The sequence below is a fragment of the Aspergillus uvarum genome (assembly GCF_003184745.1).
Source record: "Aspergillus uvarum CBS 121591 unplaced genomic scaffold BO82scaffold_105, whole genome shotgun sequence".
Taxonomy (NCBI): domain Eukaryota; kingdom Fungi; phylum Ascomycota; class Eurotiomycetes; order Eurotiales; family Aspergillaceae; genus Aspergillus; species Aspergillus uvarum.
In genome coordinates, this window is record NW_020291402.1 from 1 (window position 1) to 16,248 (window position 16,248).

The following is a 16,248-nucleotide window of genomic DNA, read 5'->3' on the forward strand; positions in this document are numbered from 1 at the left end:
CTCCTGGCGCTGCTGGCTCCTCCACCCCTGGTGCTCCTGGCGCTGCTGGCTCCTCCACCCCTGGTGCTCCTGGCGCTGCTGGCTCCTCTACCCCCGGCGCTCCTGGCGCTGCTGGCTCCTCCACCCCTGGTGCTCCTGGCGCTGCTGGCTCCTCCACCCCCGGCGCTCCTGGCGCTGCTGGCTCCTCCACCCCCGGCGCTCCTGGCGCTGCTGGCTCCTCCACCCCCGGCGCTCCTGGCGCTGCTGGCTCCTCTACCCCCGGCGCTCCTGGCGCTGCTGGCTCCTCTACCCCCGGTGCTCCTGGCGCTGCTGGCTCTTCTAGCCCTGCTGCCCCTGAGGGCTCCAGCCCTGCTAGCCCTGCCGCTCCTGAGGGTTCCAGCCCTGTTGCTCCTGCTGGCGCCTCGACCCCCGAGCAGCCCACCGGTGCCTCCCCAGCGGAGCCTTCGACCTCGAGCCTCACGGGCGCTGCTTCCAAGATGCAGCCCGTGGCCGGTCTTCTCGCCGCTGTCATGGGTCTGATGGTTCTTCTGTAGATGACTGCTCCATCTTCAGCAATGAATTGATAGAACCATTCATCTTCCCTTTGACCATAAGAAGAAACTATCAAATCAAAACAAATCGTGCTTGGAGTTCGGTTTTGGAATTTTTGCTACATCGTTGGTTTTTTCCTATGTCATGAAGGAAGGACTGTCTTTGATTATGACTCAGGTCTACGCCTCGAGACACAGCCAGACTCACTGGTGTGAGCGACAAAAGACACTGTGCTCCGCTCCTGATCGATTTTCATTGGCAGTTGCTATTACCTACCAGTTTAGTAATAATATATAACGAGTACGGTACGTGGAATAAAAATGGCATTTCTCTTTTTCTTTTCTTGGAAACAAGTTTCAGGCTTTCACTTCTTCTTTCATGTAGCTTTGATGTACCTCTCGGTTTCTCATTTTCTTTTCTCTTCTTCCTCATCATAGTCAGAACCTGTTGCATAGCCGATGCCGCGCTTTGCAGTGCGTAATCATATATTCCGGAAACGGAAGGGGTTGCATCTTACGTAGTCCTTTACCCAACCCAGTACAACCACCTCCGAGACGAGAGGGGATGTGTGTGTGTGGGTACTACGGGTTGATCTGAGTAGTTGAAGACTCAAATGCAACTCAATGATATCAGGTTGACAGAGGTTCCCACGATAGGGAACGATCAGCAAATCCAAGCAGCATGAGTTGCACCCCATGACAATCTCTGACGCGGTGATGCCCTGGGTACTATCCCTCCTCCTGTTACTCGTATGGATCAGGCAGTAAGTAGTACTCCCCCCCCCCGTCAGGCTACCCTTCCGCATCATCCATATGTTCTCCAGATGCTAGATTTCGGATACGATATACTTGGGGAAAGGGGCTACGCTGGTCGCAGACTCGGTCTGACGATTGTACTGAGTCCAAAAGGTGGTGTGTAGATAGGTCGTAAGACTGGAACTGGTTTTCAATCGGCAGAGGATGAGGGCAAAGGGGTGTGGGAAAAGACAACCTACCTACCTGGATACAGCCACTCGCAACTATGTGTAGATCTATGGGATATGGAGGTGCTTTCCAGCAAGTTTATAGGACCACGAGCAACCGAGTTGGAACTATCAGGAACCAGCTGGTCCTGTTGGAAACTAGTTGCAAGTTCGGCACTCTTGTCACCCACTGTGTATGACTTATGGATAAAGTGGTTGAGTGCTCGTCAGACTTCATGGAATTCTCAATATCAATGGATCAGTATAGACATAACCACAAGCGCTGATGATGTATAGAACGAGGAAGCCAGTATAGTTAGGGGGTGATGAATTATATAAGTTATACTTCACTAAATCTGAGTAAGGGGATCATTCTGGAATTGATCACAGTAGAGGCAGAGGTGTGTAGATTCGGAAAGAAAGGAGTAAGAGGGTAAGTTGCTATTGAGTAGAACTATCTCCTAGTAGATATTGTATCAAGGAGCTGTGAATAGGAAAAGAGTATGATTAGTATATCAGGTAGAGTATTCCTTAGCTAATTATAGTTTAGAGTAGATGTGAAGAGGACTTTTCTGTAGCTGGGATAATACGATGTAGGTACAGTGTATACAGGGTAGGTCTATATAGAGGAGAAGAAAACAGATACCAATACTGGCTTATCTCGTCGAACTAGGTACCTTTATCACCTTTGGCAACGGTTTCAAATACATGTAGGGAGAAAGGAGTAACTCAAGTTATAGAGATATCGAGGCAGAGGAGAGCACAGAGCTAGTTAAGGTAGAAGAATAAGTTATTCTTATCTGTGTATAGTTTTTAGATAAACTGGTTCCCTAACCACCCACTCTCTACACAATGGGAATAGGATCCAAGGGAAGGGATAGTCGAAAGTAAGGATGCTTACAAAATGTGGAAGAATTCTTGTCATGTCTCTTTGTATAGCTTTTATGATATCACAGGTAGCGGGTGAAAGAAATTGGTCATGAATGTATATATAGGATGGATGATGCGCAAGAGGGAAATATGATACTGGGAGTAAATGGTCTTAACATGCAAACACAGAAATCTTTCTTTCTTATACTTCATGGTTTAGCACAGGAGCAAGCAAGATCTACCGCTTACCCTCCAACTCCTGCTCGACCTCGGCTTTGACGATCTCGCGGACCTGCTCCCATCCAGCCCCGGGACCGACGGGGGTGACGCGGCTCTCGCGCTGCTCCAGGCCAATGAACTCCTGGGGCAGGACCTCGGTGAAGTCGTAGCCGTCCTCGGCGCGCAGGGCGAGGTCCACGGCGCTGGCGAACTTGGCCGGGTGGGCGGTGGAGAGGGAGATGTGGACGGCGCCGGGGTTGCGCTGGATGGAGCGGCGGGCAGCGGCGACGCCGATAGCGGAGTGGGGGTCGAGGATGTAGCCGCCGGTCTTGGAGCTCTTGGCGCTGCCGGGGCCCAGGTTGGCCGGGAAGGAGGTGCGGTAGGTGTCGCGGATCTGGGCGATGGTCTCGTCGTTGCTGACGCGCTCGGACTCGAACTCGGCCTGGGCGCCCGCGAAGACGGCGGGCGAGACCTGGAAGCCGCCCTCGGTCTTGAGCTGCTGCAGCCAGCCGCTGACGCTGTCGCAAGCCTGCTTGCGGCGCGCGTCGGCCGAGGCAGCGTCGCTGCTCTGGTAGGCGAGGAACCAGAGGAGGCGCTCGAAGTTGCTGCTGACCAGGATGTCCATGGCCGGACTGTGGGTCTCCTTGACGCCGGTGCCGTTGGCGTCGTTCTTGGTGTAGGCACCGCTGCTGCGGAAGAAGCGGTCCAAGATGTCGTTCTCGTTGGTCGCGATGACCAGGCGCTCCGCGGGGAGACCCATGCGCTTGGCGAACCAGCCGGCGAGGATGTCGCCGAAGTTGCCGGAGGGGACCACGAAGCGCAGCTTGGAGTCCTTGTTGAAAGAGGGGGACTTGGTGAGGGACAGGTAGGAGTAGAAGTAGTAGGAGATCTGGGCGAGGATGCGGGCGAAGTTGATGGAGTTCACGGCCGCGAGGTTGTGGGTGGAGTTGAGCTCGGGGTCGGCGAACAGAGCCTTGACAAAGTCCTGGCAGTCGTCGAAGGAGCCCTCGACAGTGAGGTTGTGCACGTTAGCGTCCAGCACGGTGGTCATCTGGGCCTGCTGGATCGGGGAGACCTTGCCCTTGGGGAACATGATGAAGATGGAGACGTCCTTCTTGCCGCGCAGACCATAGATGGCGGCGGAGCCGGTGTCACCGCTGGTGGCTCCCACGACAGTCAGGTGGTGACGGTCCTTGCCCTCCTTGCCCTGGTTCTTCCGCACGAGGAAGTACTCGAACAGGTTACCGAGGAACTGGAGCGCGACATCCTTAAAAGCGAAGGTGGGGCCGTGAAAGAGCTCGAGCAGGTGGAGGTTTTGCTTGCCGTCAAGTTCGATGGTCGGAGTGCGTTCGGGGTGACGGAAGGTGGCGTAGGAGCGGCGGATGATGTCTTGAAGGTCGTCGCGGGGGATTTCGGACTCTGAGATGTAGAGAGACATGATACGGAAGGCGATCTCCTCGAAGCTCAGATTGCGCCATTCGGACTCCCAGTTAGCGGAGAGGGAGGGGATCTCCTCGGGGATGAAGAGACCGCCATCAGAGGCCAGACCCTTCAGGACAACCTCCTCAAAGGAGAGCTAAACAGAAGAGCAGACAGGTCAGCGATTGAATCGAAAAGTGCTTTCTTAGAGGGTTTGTTGCCATACTCCGTAGGAGGCACCCCGCGTGCTCAAATATTTTTGCGACAGAGTATGCGACATGGTGACTGGAAGTATGATTGATGGGGGGGAAAAGAAGAGAGATATGACAAAGAAGACACTCAATTGCGAGTCAACGCCTCTTCCGACAAGAATACCAGCGACAAAACAGAGGAATATGAAGAGAGCGAGAGTGAGTGAGGGGGGCGAAGACAAGAGACAAGAGGCGATGATTCACTCGCCCAAAGAAGAAATTCGGAGGGGTTGCCTGCTGCTTTGGGCTTAGTGGCTCCGATGGCGGAGGCCATCACGTGCCGTGCCTATTGGAGTATGTAGATTGTAAGCCAAACCGGCCGCAGCCAAGACGGGCCTATTACGAGTACGTACTAGACTCCCTAGCAACACTGCAGGTTCATCTATGTGTACCTCACTACTAATACATTATACAGTCTATACATTCGTCATAACTCATCCTCATCACCAAGCCCTGTCCGTCTAGTGCTCCTCGTTGACCAACACGTAGCGGTACCTGGCCTTACCGGCATGCATGTTGACAATGGCCTCGTTGGCATTCTTCATCGGGATCTCCTCGATCCAAGGCTTGACGCCCTTGTCCAAGACCAGCTGGAACATCTCGCGGATCTCATCAGGGCTACCCACCAACGAGCTGGTTACCTTCAACCGACGGATCAGAGGCTTAACGGGCGCCAACAGGGTGCCATCCTCCGGCAAACCGACCTGGCACAGAGTACCATTGACCGCCAGCAGGCCGACGTACTGTTCCATGGGCATCTGTACACGACGGGCATTAGGAACTTACTTCATATCAACCCGATAGGAGATGAAAACTGAGGAAAATACCTTCGTGGACGAAACAGTCGAGACGATCAGATCCAATGACTTGGCGTACTTGGTAGCCCAATCGGGCTCATCGTCCGTAGCGATGTACAGATCGGCGCCCATCTTCAAGGCATCGGCCGCCTTGCCCGCCTTGCGCGAGATCGCGACCACCTTGTCGGCGCCCATCGCCTTGGCGAACATGACGCCAAAGTGGCCCAGGCCGCCGACGCCGATGATGCCGACGCGCTTGCCGGGGCCACAGCCGTTGTGCTTCAGCGGGCTGTAGAGGGTGACACCACCGCACAGCATGGGAGCGGCCTCGGCAGAGGGGATGCCGTCAGGGATCTTGATGGCGAAGCGGGCGGGGACGCGGTTGTACCGCGCATAGCCGCCGTAGGACTTGCCGCCGTTGAGGTGGACGCTGTTGTAGGTGCCCACCCACTTGTGGGGGCAGTACTGCTCCCAGCCCATGGCGCACTCGGCGCAGTCGCCGAGACGGCCCTGGCAGGAATCGCTCTGCGCGCCGACGCCGACGCGGTCCCCGAGCTTGATGTCGCTGACCTGGGAGCCGACGCGCACGGCGACACCGACGATCTCGTGACCGACACAGCAGGGGTAAAGGGTTGGCTTCTGTTGTTGTGCGGATCAGTATTCATGGGACATGGCAGCTAGCATAGGCACAATTGGCGCAAGATGAAAAACAGAACACAACACTAAGAAGATAGCGAAAGGACTTACCCATCCGCTGTGTAGAGTGTGAAGATCGGAACCACAGATACCGCAATGAGAGACCTTGATGTCGACATCGGTCTCTTCCCAGGGCTTGGGTTCAAATTCCTGCCAGACCATCTTGCCGTCGACCGAGTCCTTGTCGAGGCCCATCCATCCTTCGAACTTGTAGTCAGTCATGATGAGAGTCTTGTGTCAATTGGAAGAACCTGTTCCTGAACGGTGTGTACAAGTACAAGGCTCAAGGCAAGACTGAGGGGATATCTCCTCCCACTTATATGCGTACGTATCGCCCGACAACAAACCCATCGCGGGTCCCATCCTTTGATCGATCCACTTTTCGACACAAATTTCCGAGTTGGGGGAAATTTTCCTGTGAAGGTCAACTACAAACCCTGAGCAGATCCACCGGGACGGAAAAGCCAAGAAGAAGGCCGAACGAGCAAGCATCGCGAGAAAAGAGCCAAATCCATGGGCTTTGGCTTTGCAAGGGGCGATGGGGCAGCCAACAAGCTATCAGCGACTGGCTCCAGCGGAGTCTTGTCCATATGGGTCGGATGCTTGCCAAATGCTTAGAAATCTGCAGAAGAGTAGACTACCTGAAATCTGGGATTGCTGCTTCGGATAGAAAGCCGATGGAAGATTCTCGGGATCGGAAGAGGGGTTTTCACTGTGGTACAATGGCACGCTTTCTTCGTGGTCTGTCTGGTGTTTGAATCACAATTGAGGATGATATCGCCTGATGCTTTTGCTCCGTACCCATCGCGGGATTCGACCCGGTCTCTGACGCAAGGAAATCTCTCAATGGCGTTCGAGGGAGGGACTCCAACTGCTTGTCTCCAAATTGATTGATGCTGCTCCATCGTTATTAGTCAAGGAGGACGACTGGATCCACTGCGGCAGCCCGAAAAGAAGGATAGGGAAAGTAGAAATCAATGGACGGATGGAGCGGAAACAGCCGATCGTTTTCCCATATTGCCAACTGGTCTACTCCGTGCCTGCTGCGCAATAGAGAGATCAGGCACAGCCAGAACAGCAATGATAAGGAATACTCTAGTAACTTGCACTTGGAAGCTAGATAAGCTAGATTGATATGATTCAACTCTTGGATTGGATAGTCTAGACGGCAGCGCCATCAATTATTTTCCTTATACCGAGGCAGTTCGTCCATGACCGTCTGCACATCCTTATCACCGCGACCACTCAAGCACAGCACGACATCCTTCCCAGGGCCCAGCTGGCGAGCGACCTGCATCACTCCCCAGACAGCATGCGAGGACTCCAGCGCCGGGATGATCCCCTCGAGCTGACTGAGCAGCTGGAAGCCCTCGAGCGCCTGCGCATCCGTGGCCGCAATGAAGGTCGCGCGATTGCTATCCTTCCACGACGCCAGCTCCGGTCCCACGCCCGGGTAATCAAGGCCAGCGGAGACCGAATGCGTGTCGGTGATCTGCCCATGGCGGTCCTGCAGGACATACGTGCGCACGCCATGCAGGACCCCGACGCTGCCGCCCCCGAGCGTCGCCGAGTGCTTCGCATGGCCATCGCCGCCGGCTTCCACGCCCACCAGCTGCACCGAGCCATCCTCGACGAACGGGTAGAACATGCCCACGGCATTTGATCCACCGCCCACACAGGCCACCACCGCGTCGGGCAATTTCCCGATCTCCTGTTGCAGCTGCGCCTTGGTCTCGGTCCCGATCACGGATTGAAAGGTCCGCACGATCGTCGGGAATGGATGCGGCCCGATGGCGGACCCGAGGATATAATGCGTCGTGTCCAGCCGGGTGATCCAGGCTCGAAACGCCTCGTTGACGGCGTCCCGGAGGGTGCGCGAGCCTGCCTCGACCGGCACCACGGTGGCGCCCAGGAGGCGCATGCGGAAGACATTCAACGCCTGCCGACGGACATCCTCCGCGCCCATGTAGACGGTGCATTTCATGCCGAACTTCGCGCAGACCGTCGCCGTGGCCACGCCATGTTGGCCCGCCCCGGTCTCGGCAATGATCTCGGTCTTGCCCAGTCGCCGGGCGATCAGGATCTGGCCCAGGGCGTTGTTGATCTTGTGGGAGCCCGTGTGGTTCAGATCCTCGCGCTTGAGCCAGATGTTCGCGCCGCTCGCGGACTCGGTCAGTCGTGTCGCTCGGTGCAGCGTCGACGGACGACCCATGTAAGGGTAGTAGGAGCGATACTCTTCCCAGAAGGCCGGATCGTCCAGGGCAGCCTGGAAGCCGGCCTCCAGTTCATTGAGACACGTCGTCAGCGCCTCCGGGACGTATTGTCCACCAAACTTGCCGAAGCGGCCACGTTCCGAAGCCGGTCCAACTTCGTTTGCGGCTGGTGACTGTGTAGGCTCCTGCTCCTTCGAAGGAGAAACGGCGGCTGTGGACGAGATAAAGGATGGCTCGTCTGGTGCTGTGCGAGGGACTCGTCGCCCCGTGATCTGTGCGCAATACTCCTCGATTGTACGCGCTCCCTGTCCAGCAGGGGCATTGGCCAGCTGATTGATGATCTCGCTCCCAATCACGGCGCCATCAGCGACGGAGGTCACACCCAGGAAATGCTCACGAGTGCTGATGCCAAAGCCGACGGCCACCGGGACTCCACCGGAGAGATCCTTGACCCGCTTCATCAAGTCGGGAAGCTGATCATTTAGAGTACCAGTGGCTCCGGTGACGCCCATGCGGGATACCAGATAGATCCATGTGTCGGCAATCCCACAAAGCGTCTTCATCCGGTCTTGAGTTGTCGACGGAGCAATCAAGGGAACATATGAGAGACTAAACGATGACCACGAAAGGCGTTAGCGGTACTGAGTCCCATATCTAGCAACCGGAATGGTAGTAGGCAGAGCTTACCCGGCATCCCGACATTGGTCGCGGAATCGAACCGCTTCCTCCGGCGGTAGATCTACGATAATGAAACCATTCACGCCGGCTTCTCTGCATTCCGCAAGCAGGGCGGTTTCACCAAAGCGCAGAACCGGGTTATAGTATCCCATGAAGAGGACGGGGATGCGGAGGCCCTGCTGGCGGGAATCTTTCACCATTTGCAACATGGAAGTAATTGTAACTCCATTTTCGAGAGCTTTCAGGTTTGATTTTTGGATGGTAGGCCCATCGGCAATGGGGTCTGTGAATGGAAGGCCGAGTTCAATGACATCTGAAAAAGAAAAAAAGAAAAAAGGAAATGGACATTAGTACATCGCATCCATTGCTATGCGTACCAAGAGCAACTCACCTGCTCCTCCAGCTTGCATGGCCAGCATGATATCTGGAGTTTCCGCGGCTGTCGGAAAACCGGCAGTGACATAGGTCACCAGGGCCGGACGGCCCTCTTTTTGGCATTGAGCAAAGGTTCTTTTAAGATGCTCCATCTTGCTATGCCTGGAACGATTGAAGAATATGAAATAGTGTAACAAAGTCGGAAGGCGTAAGGGGAGAAGTGGCGTAGACTGGGGGCCTTTATGGGTCTTTCGCGGTGACTCACGCCCTCAGTAAGATGGCTGCACTAGTGGCAGGTCTGTCGGTTTAGTCCAATTTCAATCATCTGTGCATTCCAGGTTCTGTAGTCAACCGGTCCCTCAGTCAGAAATGAATATTGTCGCAGGGTGAGCCTTTCCTTCTTGCAATCGAGTGCATAATAACACAGCAGGTTCTCCAACAATTGACAAGCCCACGGCTCGTTCGTCCCATTGAACATCCCGAGATCGCCACCTTGCCTTAAAAAGCTGCGACAGGTTAAAGACCAAAACAGGCGTGTAATACTCGGTTGGAGGAGTTGTAAAAACTCAGAAGAGATAACGACCAGAGCAATCCATTATGCTCAGAGCTTCAGGTGAATGGGATATACAGATCGATTGGGACATGAAGCCACAGACGAATCGAAGCAGGGGAAAAGAAGTACAAACACAAACAATAAACACTTGGATCATTCAGCTTGGTCACGCCAATATAGAAAGTCGAGGAAGTCTATGTGAAAATGCATGGATTGCGAATTATGTGTGCTTTTGTCAAGCGCTTGCCTCCTTTATCTCCTTCCCTTCCAGCCCCACGGTGATATTCACCATCAAACAGTCATAGCCCTGCTTTCTTAGAATAACGACATAATATCTTCGTTGGTTTTCTTTGGTTGGCTGCCTCCAGGAGGCGGCGATGTCGTGCCATTGCCTGACAAATCCAGGCCGGCAAAACCGTTCATCAAATCCGCTCCAGCCCCTGCGCTGCTGCTGGCCGGGGCCGGCGCGCCTCCACCATCGCCGAAGACTCCCAAGAGATCGTCCAAGTTGTTGCTTCCAGCAGGAGCACCTGCAGCAGGCGATTCCACTCGCACTGGCGTTCCAGCCAGACCTTCAAGACCAGACATTCCACCACTGGGCTCTTTTTGAGCCGAAGCCGGCGCAGTTCCATCGAAATCGATGTCCAGTAGATTCTCGACGTTGCTCTGGCTCTGGGGAGGGGGCGCACTGCCAGTAACCGCGGCTGCAGCGGCAGCAGCAGCCAGTGGGTTCTCGCGTGCATTTTGGATTTGTTCCCTGAAGCCAGTGGTTAGCGCGACGTAGACATGAATGAATGAGTTAGGTTGAGACATACTCGATAGCGGCTCTCTGGACAGCGTCGGCGCCGAACCTTCCTTGGCCGACAAACTGCTCTGGGGGCTTGTGGTAAACTGAAGCAAGAGTCGACAGTTCAGTGAGCAGCTGCTCAAGAAGGGCAGGCGGTAGAGAATGAATAGTGGTCACAATTGGAGGCTTGTCAGACAGGACAATGTCCTTAGTAGCTCCAGGATCACTGGTATTGGATAACAAGCGCCAGTAGACATAGGCTCGGTCGCGCACATCGGGGTTGTCGTTCTCAGCAGTGGCTGCCTGCAGCACTTTCTGGACGAGACCTTGGGCTTTTTCAGGCCGCTTCAAGAAGAGCTTAACAACAGCCGTCAAGATTTGCAGCTGCGTCTAAACAGGTCGCTGTGATCAGTATACAGCATCTGTGTTGTCAAAAGGGAGTGTCATACCTGGGAAAATTCTTCATTGAAGCCTTCCACAAAACCAGCCAGAATGTCACCCGCATTGCTGATCTTCTCCGCATACTGACCCACAATCCAGATGAGTGCCGCACGAGCATTTGGCTCATCTAGCTCATCAATACATTTGCACAGCGTAGGGATGATACCCTCATAGCCGGGGTACTTCCGGAAAATATCCTTGATCACCACAATAGCTTCCTGCACCACGTAGTTGACCTTGGTGTTGATGAGGTCCAGCAACGTGTTGACGCACTTCTCACTAGCGCTCTCGATTTTGATCGCAACCTGACCAATCGCCCGGACGGCGCGGCGCACAAAGTCCATGTCCACCTCAAGTGCGTACTCCTTAAGCTCGGCTAAGAGCTGGTCAACGTTTCGGTCGTTGGCTATCCGTACCATGATTTCAAGTTTCTGGAACTTGACATATGGTGGGTCGTTATACTTGCAGAAAAAGACGCGGAGTTCCTTGTTCAGGATTTCTGGCTGCTTTTGCAACAAAAGGTCAATGTTTCTCAGAGCGACATACTGCACCTCGGGGGCAGACGAAACCAGAGTCACTTGAAATCATCAGCAAACGGGAACAATTATACGCGGTCAAAGCATCCTTACCTAGGGGAGGAGCCATTTTCTTCAGGTAGTTGCTAGCCAGCTCAGCCTTAACGTTTCTCATGTGAAGGAAAACGACTTTGACGGCAGCGAGCACAACACTCGGGTTGGCATGCTGGAACTGAGGAGCAACGCGCTCACAGATGTGCTCCGACTCAGTCACTTCAGTTGTTTTGTACTCCGCAAGAGTCGTCAAGATCGTCACGCGACCCCACTCAGTACACTCATTCAGGGCCATGAGAAGCTTGCGCAGTGTGTTGGTGGTTACCTTCAAGGCCTGTGTTTCGGGAGCAGCGTGGTAGATCTCCGACAAAGCAGTCACCGAGTTGGCGACGACCATAGGATTGGGATCTCCGATCATCTCCTGCAGCATCTCCAGAAAGCCGTTCTCCAGGCACAAAGCAGGATTCAGATCGAAAAGTTTGGCGACACAGATGGCCGCAGTCTTGCGGACATAGGGCGACTCGTCCCGGAGAGTCTTCCGCAGCGGTTCCTCCATGTAATCCACCATCTTGTCAACCCGGATGCACCCCATTGTTCGAATGGCAAGGGCCCTGATCAAAGGATTGGGATCTTCGGAGTCTTGAACAAAAGTGTTGACGGCGAGAATGCACAGGTCGGGGTGAGATTTGGCGTAGTTCCTGTCGGGCGCGCAAGACAGTCAGCGTCAAGCTCGAATAACCAAGCGATGCTAGGAGGCCCACATGAGGTAAAGATAAACCAGCTTCTTTTGTTCGAGATCGCTAGTCGCAATGTTCTTGAGAACATCCGGGAATAGAGAGGAGACATCCTTGCCTAGCGTCATGGCCATGATAGTCTTCTGAATTGACTCCTTGCTAATGGTGGATTAGATTTATTGCGCCGACCAGATTATGCTGCCATTTATCCATAAGCGGGTCGCATGTGACATACCGTTCATATGCATACTGGGACCTGAAGGATAACGAGTGTCAGTATCGAGTCATCAGCTTGGACAGGACAGATCGATAGCATACACAAGACCAGATCGCAATTCAAAAGTCTCTCCTTTCCTTGGGACCGCAAAGGCCCCTCGAATCCTACTCATCGCCATTGTGCCAAGAAAAGTCTAGCGACGACCGAGTCGCGCCTCTGCTGGTGGAAGCTGAAGTCGGAGGAGGGAATGCAGGAGACTGCGGGGAATTGCGAGAGCTTCAGGGTGAGCCGCAGACGGGAGAATTAGAGCGGGGAAGCAAGAGCTCACACACACTCTCTCACCTCCGTGCCGAAATGACGGGAGGAAACAGAAGTATAAGTGAAAAAATGTTCAGTGAAAGAAGAGAACGAAGAGAAATGTGGAGTGGGAAGAATGGAGGGAGGAGTGAAGAGGTCAAGGTGGAAGTGTGGCCGGCGGAACAGACAGTTAGTTGATGATCAGGAGGGAGAGGGAGGGACTGGACGGAGTGTCCCCATCATTAACCACAGCCAATCCGCACAACGCGGCGCCCGACTAAGCGCAACCATCACCTTAATTCTTTTCCCCGGCGGTCTGGACTGTCTCGTACTTCATACCCCATACACACTTGGTCTGATTCATAACAAAGGATATTTCAGCCTCTTTGCTGCCATATCCATTGCAGCACACGAAACCTATGGTAAGTTGCTATAACCTTTACATTTGTTACTATCAATGCGCGACTATGACAACATCGCTTACCTTTTACCGAACCAGGCGAATCTCCCTAATCTCCGACGCCTGTTCGTCGAGGCCAGGACCGAGGCCGAAGAGAACGAGCACTCCAGGACAGCGGTAAGCGTTCCTCGATTGCTCTCAAAGCCAATAGAAGATATCTGAATTTCAGCCTAACGGATCGTTATACAGTTTTACAACCTTGTCCTTTTTATCTCCTCGGTCGCTGTCTTCAGCTTGGTGGCTCAACGAATGGGCGGAACGAAGTCGGGAAAATGAACAATGAACGCAAAGGAAATGCCAGTGGTATCTCGTACAACTCATACTCCTGAACAAATTGATAATCCAGAGCCTGCCCCGGAAATATTTGCTTTGCACAAGCTAGCAACACTCATGCAACACCACATCAGTCCGTCTCTTCACCATCCTCACCTTCCAAGAAGGCCAGGCCTCGACGTCCCCGGTTCAATTTCCGTCTAGGCCGACTGTCCTCACTATCGTCGCTTCCAGCCTCCTTCCCCCATCGCTTGGCCCCTTCCTGCACTAGCTCGAGGTCGGCCTTGAGCTCACGCTCCTCACGGATGCGGTTCGCTTTATCCACCGAGTAACGCCCTTCCATGCCGGCCTCCTTCAACATATCCTTGAGGTGTTTGATCTTGGCTTTGGGGTTGTCGAAAGGAGCCAGCTCCCTCGCCCACATCTTGCGAATCCCGCATTTAATCAGCCAACCCTGCAGCCGTTTGATCTCCGCCTGATTCAGGTCCTGATCCGCATCTTTACCTTTGGCCGGAGCCGCTTTCTTTCCTTTTCGTGAGGATGTCTCGGCGCTCTTCTGTCGCTTGCGAACGGGTTTCGGCTCCTCATCAAGGACTACCGACATTTCACTCTCGGAATCGACTTTATCTTCTGACTGGTCTTCTTTGCCATTGGCGGAGGCAGTAGAGTCATCGGGGGCTGGCTCTACGCTGGGCTTGGCCTTTATCTTGTTGGTGGTCTTTGTTTGCCTTTTCGTGGAAGGCTTTACTTCATCCTCCTGGTTCTCATCCTCTATTTTCGAAATATCATCTTCATCGGTTTCCGAAGGACTGGTTTTCTGGCGTTTGCGCGGTGCGGCGGTGCGGGTCGATTTCGTTCTCTTGGCGGGCTTCGCGTCTTCCGAGGACAGTTCACTTTCAGAGTCGCTATCGTTCTTTTTTGGTGTTGACTGTTCGGCGGCTTTCTCTTCGACCTCCTATTCATGAAATGAGACATTAGAGCGCAATTGTAAACACAAACAGCCAGAAGGAAGTACAATGGCGTCATAATCCAAGAAACATGGAGAGACCAACCACTTGATCGCGAATGACCTCTTTACTTCGAGCTTTCCAATCGCCTTGTGTCTTAAAGAATCCTTCGTCGAGCTTGAGCGCTTTTTCTGTCGCAAGACGTACGCGCTTGACCGTCAATTCCTCTAACTTGCCCGATTTGTAGATTTCGGCGACGGTATCGCGTAAAGCTTGTTCCAGCGCGTCATCGGACGGAATGTCTGGACGGCCAGCCGCCAACTCGGACTCGGACTCAGACTCCGACAGCGCGTATTTTGGGGCCATTGTTGCGCTTTGTCTGTCTCGACTTTACCCCGAGTTAAATGCCCGACGTCGGGTGGGTGTAGATGTCCGCTGCGTGTTGGGGGGGTGGGGAAAGTAAAACAGCGGGAAGTGGCCGCGCGCCAGGCGGACGCGATGAGAGGCAGATTACAACCGCCCCAAGCAGATCAGAGAGCGAAACGATCGACAATTGCATCAGACGCAAACAAGCTTGATGAGAGGGAGACCGAACAATGTCAAAGAGGAACACTAGGAAAGCTTGCATCTAGAACCCCTGCCTACGGAGCTTGCTCAGTTGGCTTCGGTCGGAGAGTTTCCAATTGCACCGCGCGACAATGCGCTCGCTGACAAAGCCGCTTATCGGGGACTGGCGGCCTTTCGATAAAGTCGGAGATCGAGGGCACTATTACCAATCGACGAGAGAATCTTCAACTATACCTTACTTTCTTTTCTTTCTGTTTCTGTATAGACTCTTGTTCTTTGGTTTTGGTTTTTGTACACTCTCTATCTGATCGATTGCGCATCTTCTGTAACATAGCATCTTCTTTTTGTCTTGCAGTTCCTGCTCCCTCTCACTACCACCCAATCACCCCCACCGGCATCATGTCCGAAACCCACCCCGATGCAGCAGAGACCGCGCAATCGACGCAAAAGAAGCTCTTCACGCATCAGTTCCAGTTCCCTGCAGCCACAGCCAGCTCCTCCTCGTCGTCGTCATCTCAACCAAAGGATACCAACAACAAGGATGAACACGTCCCACCGGGATACACCAAGCTCCCGAATGGAGTCATCCTCGACAAAGAAGGCAAACCGTAAGTGCAGCCCCAACCAACAATCAAAAGCACAACCTACCCCCCTCCTACACCCCCAATCCCTCCACCTATACGTCCACACCTCCCACCCCTCCCCAAGCCAACCCAAATACTAACAACCCCCAAAAAAGATGCCGCCTCTGCACCTCCGCCGCCTCCTGGCGCGCCCTAACCCAAAAAGCCAAAGCCACACCCCCGCCAACTACCACAACCCCCACCACCACAGCCCCGAACCCCACCGCCCAAAAATACGGCCAATGTCCCCCCGACGTCGAGGAACTAGGCCGCTCGACCTGGACCTTCCTGCACTCGCTGACGGCCTCGTACCCGGCGCAGGCCTCGGCGGAGCAGCAGACGGAGATGCGCACGTTCCTGGGCATCTTCTCGCGGCTGTACCCGTGCTGGGTGTGCGCGGACGACTTCCGGGCCTGGATGGCCGAGCCCAGCGGGCAGAACGCGCCGCGGCTGGCGGGCCGCAAGGAGTTCGGGGACTGGATGTGCCGGGCGCATAACGAGGTCAACCGCAAACTGGGCAAGGATGAGTTCGATTGTCGGTTCTGGGAGGAGCGGTGGCGCTCGGGGTGGAAGGATGGGCGGTGTGATTGATACTTACTAAACCTCGGGGGGTGGAATGGAGATCCTGTGTTGGATGTGTATAAGTTATGGGATATGTGGGCATAGATGTGCTAGGGCTGTTTTATATGTATACTATTCTCTTTTTTGCATAGCATAGGGAGGCCTCGGTTCTCTACTCTTGTTTTATTAAGTAGATTTGGGAGGATTTC

General features: G+C 54.1%; 8 protein-coding genes across 8 annotated transcripts; 2 read left to right on the forward strand and 6 right to left on the reverse strand.

The window, feature by feature from the left end:
• Positions 1-25: 25 nt before the first annotated feature.
• BO82DRAFT_437149 (uncharacterized protein) lies at positions 26-856 on the reverse strand (the record flags this gene model as incomplete). The annotated part of the gene is made up of 1 exon (XM_025641170.1): positions 26-856. A coding segment is annotated over exon 1 (486 nt), but the record flags the coding sequence as incomplete, so codon positions are not given.
• A 1,439-nt stretch (positions 857-2,295) lies between these two features.
• BO82DRAFT_348580 (threonine synthase THR4) lies at positions 2,296-4,417 on the reverse strand. Its single transcript, XM_025633836.1, has 2 exons — positions 4,227-4,417; positions 2,296-4,157 (listed from the first exon to the last, which is right to left on the reverse strand). The coding sequence occupies exons 1-2, from the start codon at positions 4,278-4,280 to the stop codon at positions 2,601-2,603; spliced, it is 1,611 nt and encodes a 536-aa protein (XP_025485955.1). The 5' UTR covers positions 4,281-4,417; the 3' UTR covers positions 2,296-2,600.
• A 295-nt stretch (positions 4,418-4,712) lies between these two features.
• On the reverse strand, positions 4,713-5,966 carry BO82DRAFT_379323 (NAD(P)-dependent alcohol dehydrogenase; the record flags this gene model as incomplete). Its single annotated transcript, XM_025637682.1, has 3 exons — positions 4,713-5,009; positions 5,079-5,687; positions 5,796-5,966. The coding sequence occupies 3 exons, from the start codon at positions 5,964-5,966 to the stop codon at positions 4,713-4,715; spliced, it is 1,077 nt and encodes a 358-aa protein (XP_025485956.1).
• Positions 5,967-6,921: 955 nt separating this feature from the next.
• On the reverse strand, positions 6,922-9,162 carry BO82DRAFT_297912 (tryptophan synthase; the record flags this gene model as incomplete). Its single annotated transcript, XM_025631967.1, has 3 exons — positions 6,922-8,566; positions 8,645-8,948; positions 9,027-9,162. 3 exons carry the CDS (start codon positions 9,160-9,162, stop codon positions 6,922-6,924), a joined length of 2,085 nt encoding a protein of 694 aa, XP_025485957.1.
• Positions 9,163-9,873: 711 nt separating this feature from the next.
• Positions 9,874-12,616, reverse strand: BO82DRAFT_13383 (putative AP-1 adaptor complex subunit beta). Its single transcript, XM_025630000.1, has 7 exons — positions 12,413-12,616; positions 12,330-12,350; positions 12,122-12,253; positions 11,421-12,058; positions 10,800-11,368; positions 10,379-10,740; positions 9,874-10,320 (listed from the first exon to the last, which is right to left on the reverse strand). The coding sequence occupies exons 1-7, from the start codon at positions 12,487-12,489 to the stop codon at positions 9,879-9,881; spliced, it is 2,241 nt and encodes a 746-aa protein (XP_025485958.1). The 5' UTR covers positions 12,490-12,616; the 3' UTR covers positions 9,874-9,878.
• A 308-nt stretch (positions 12,617-12,924) lies between these two features.
• BO82DRAFT_13400 (DUF5310 domain-containing protein) lies at positions 12,925-13,408 on the forward strand. The gene is made up of 3 exons (XM_025630003.1): positions 12,925-13,030; positions 13,108-13,185; positions 13,258-13,408. The coding sequence occupies exons 1-3, from the start codon at positions 13,028-13,030 to the stop codon at positions 13,342-13,344; spliced, it is 168 nt and encodes a 55-aa protein (XP_025485959.1). The 5' UTR covers positions 12,925-13,027; the 3' UTR covers positions 13,345-13,408.
• On the reverse strand, positions 13,220-14,899 carry BO82DRAFT_359753 (putative transcriptional regulator). Its single transcript, XM_025636639.1, has 2 exons — positions 14,394-14,899; positions 13,220-14,296 (listed from the first exon to the last, which is right to left on the reverse strand). Exons 1-2 carry the CDS (start codon positions 14,652-14,654, stop codon positions 13,472-13,474), a joined length of 1,086 nt encoding a protein of 361 aa, XP_025485960.1. The 5' UTR covers positions 14,655-14,899; the 3' UTR covers positions 13,220-13,471.
• A 176-nt stretch (positions 14,900-15,075) lies between these two features.
• BO82DRAFT_359754 (flavin-linked sulfhydryl oxidase) lies at positions 15,076-16,241 on the forward strand. Its single transcript, XM_025636640.1, has 2 exons — positions 15,076-15,463; positions 15,595-16,241. The coding sequence occupies exons 1-2, from the start codon at positions 15,255-15,257 to the stop codon at positions 16,067-16,069; spliced, it is 684 nt and encodes a 227-aa protein (XP_025485961.1). The 5' UTR covers positions 15,076-15,254; the 3' UTR covers positions 16,070-16,241.
• The last annotated feature ends 7 nt before the right edge of the window (positions 16,242-16,248 follow it).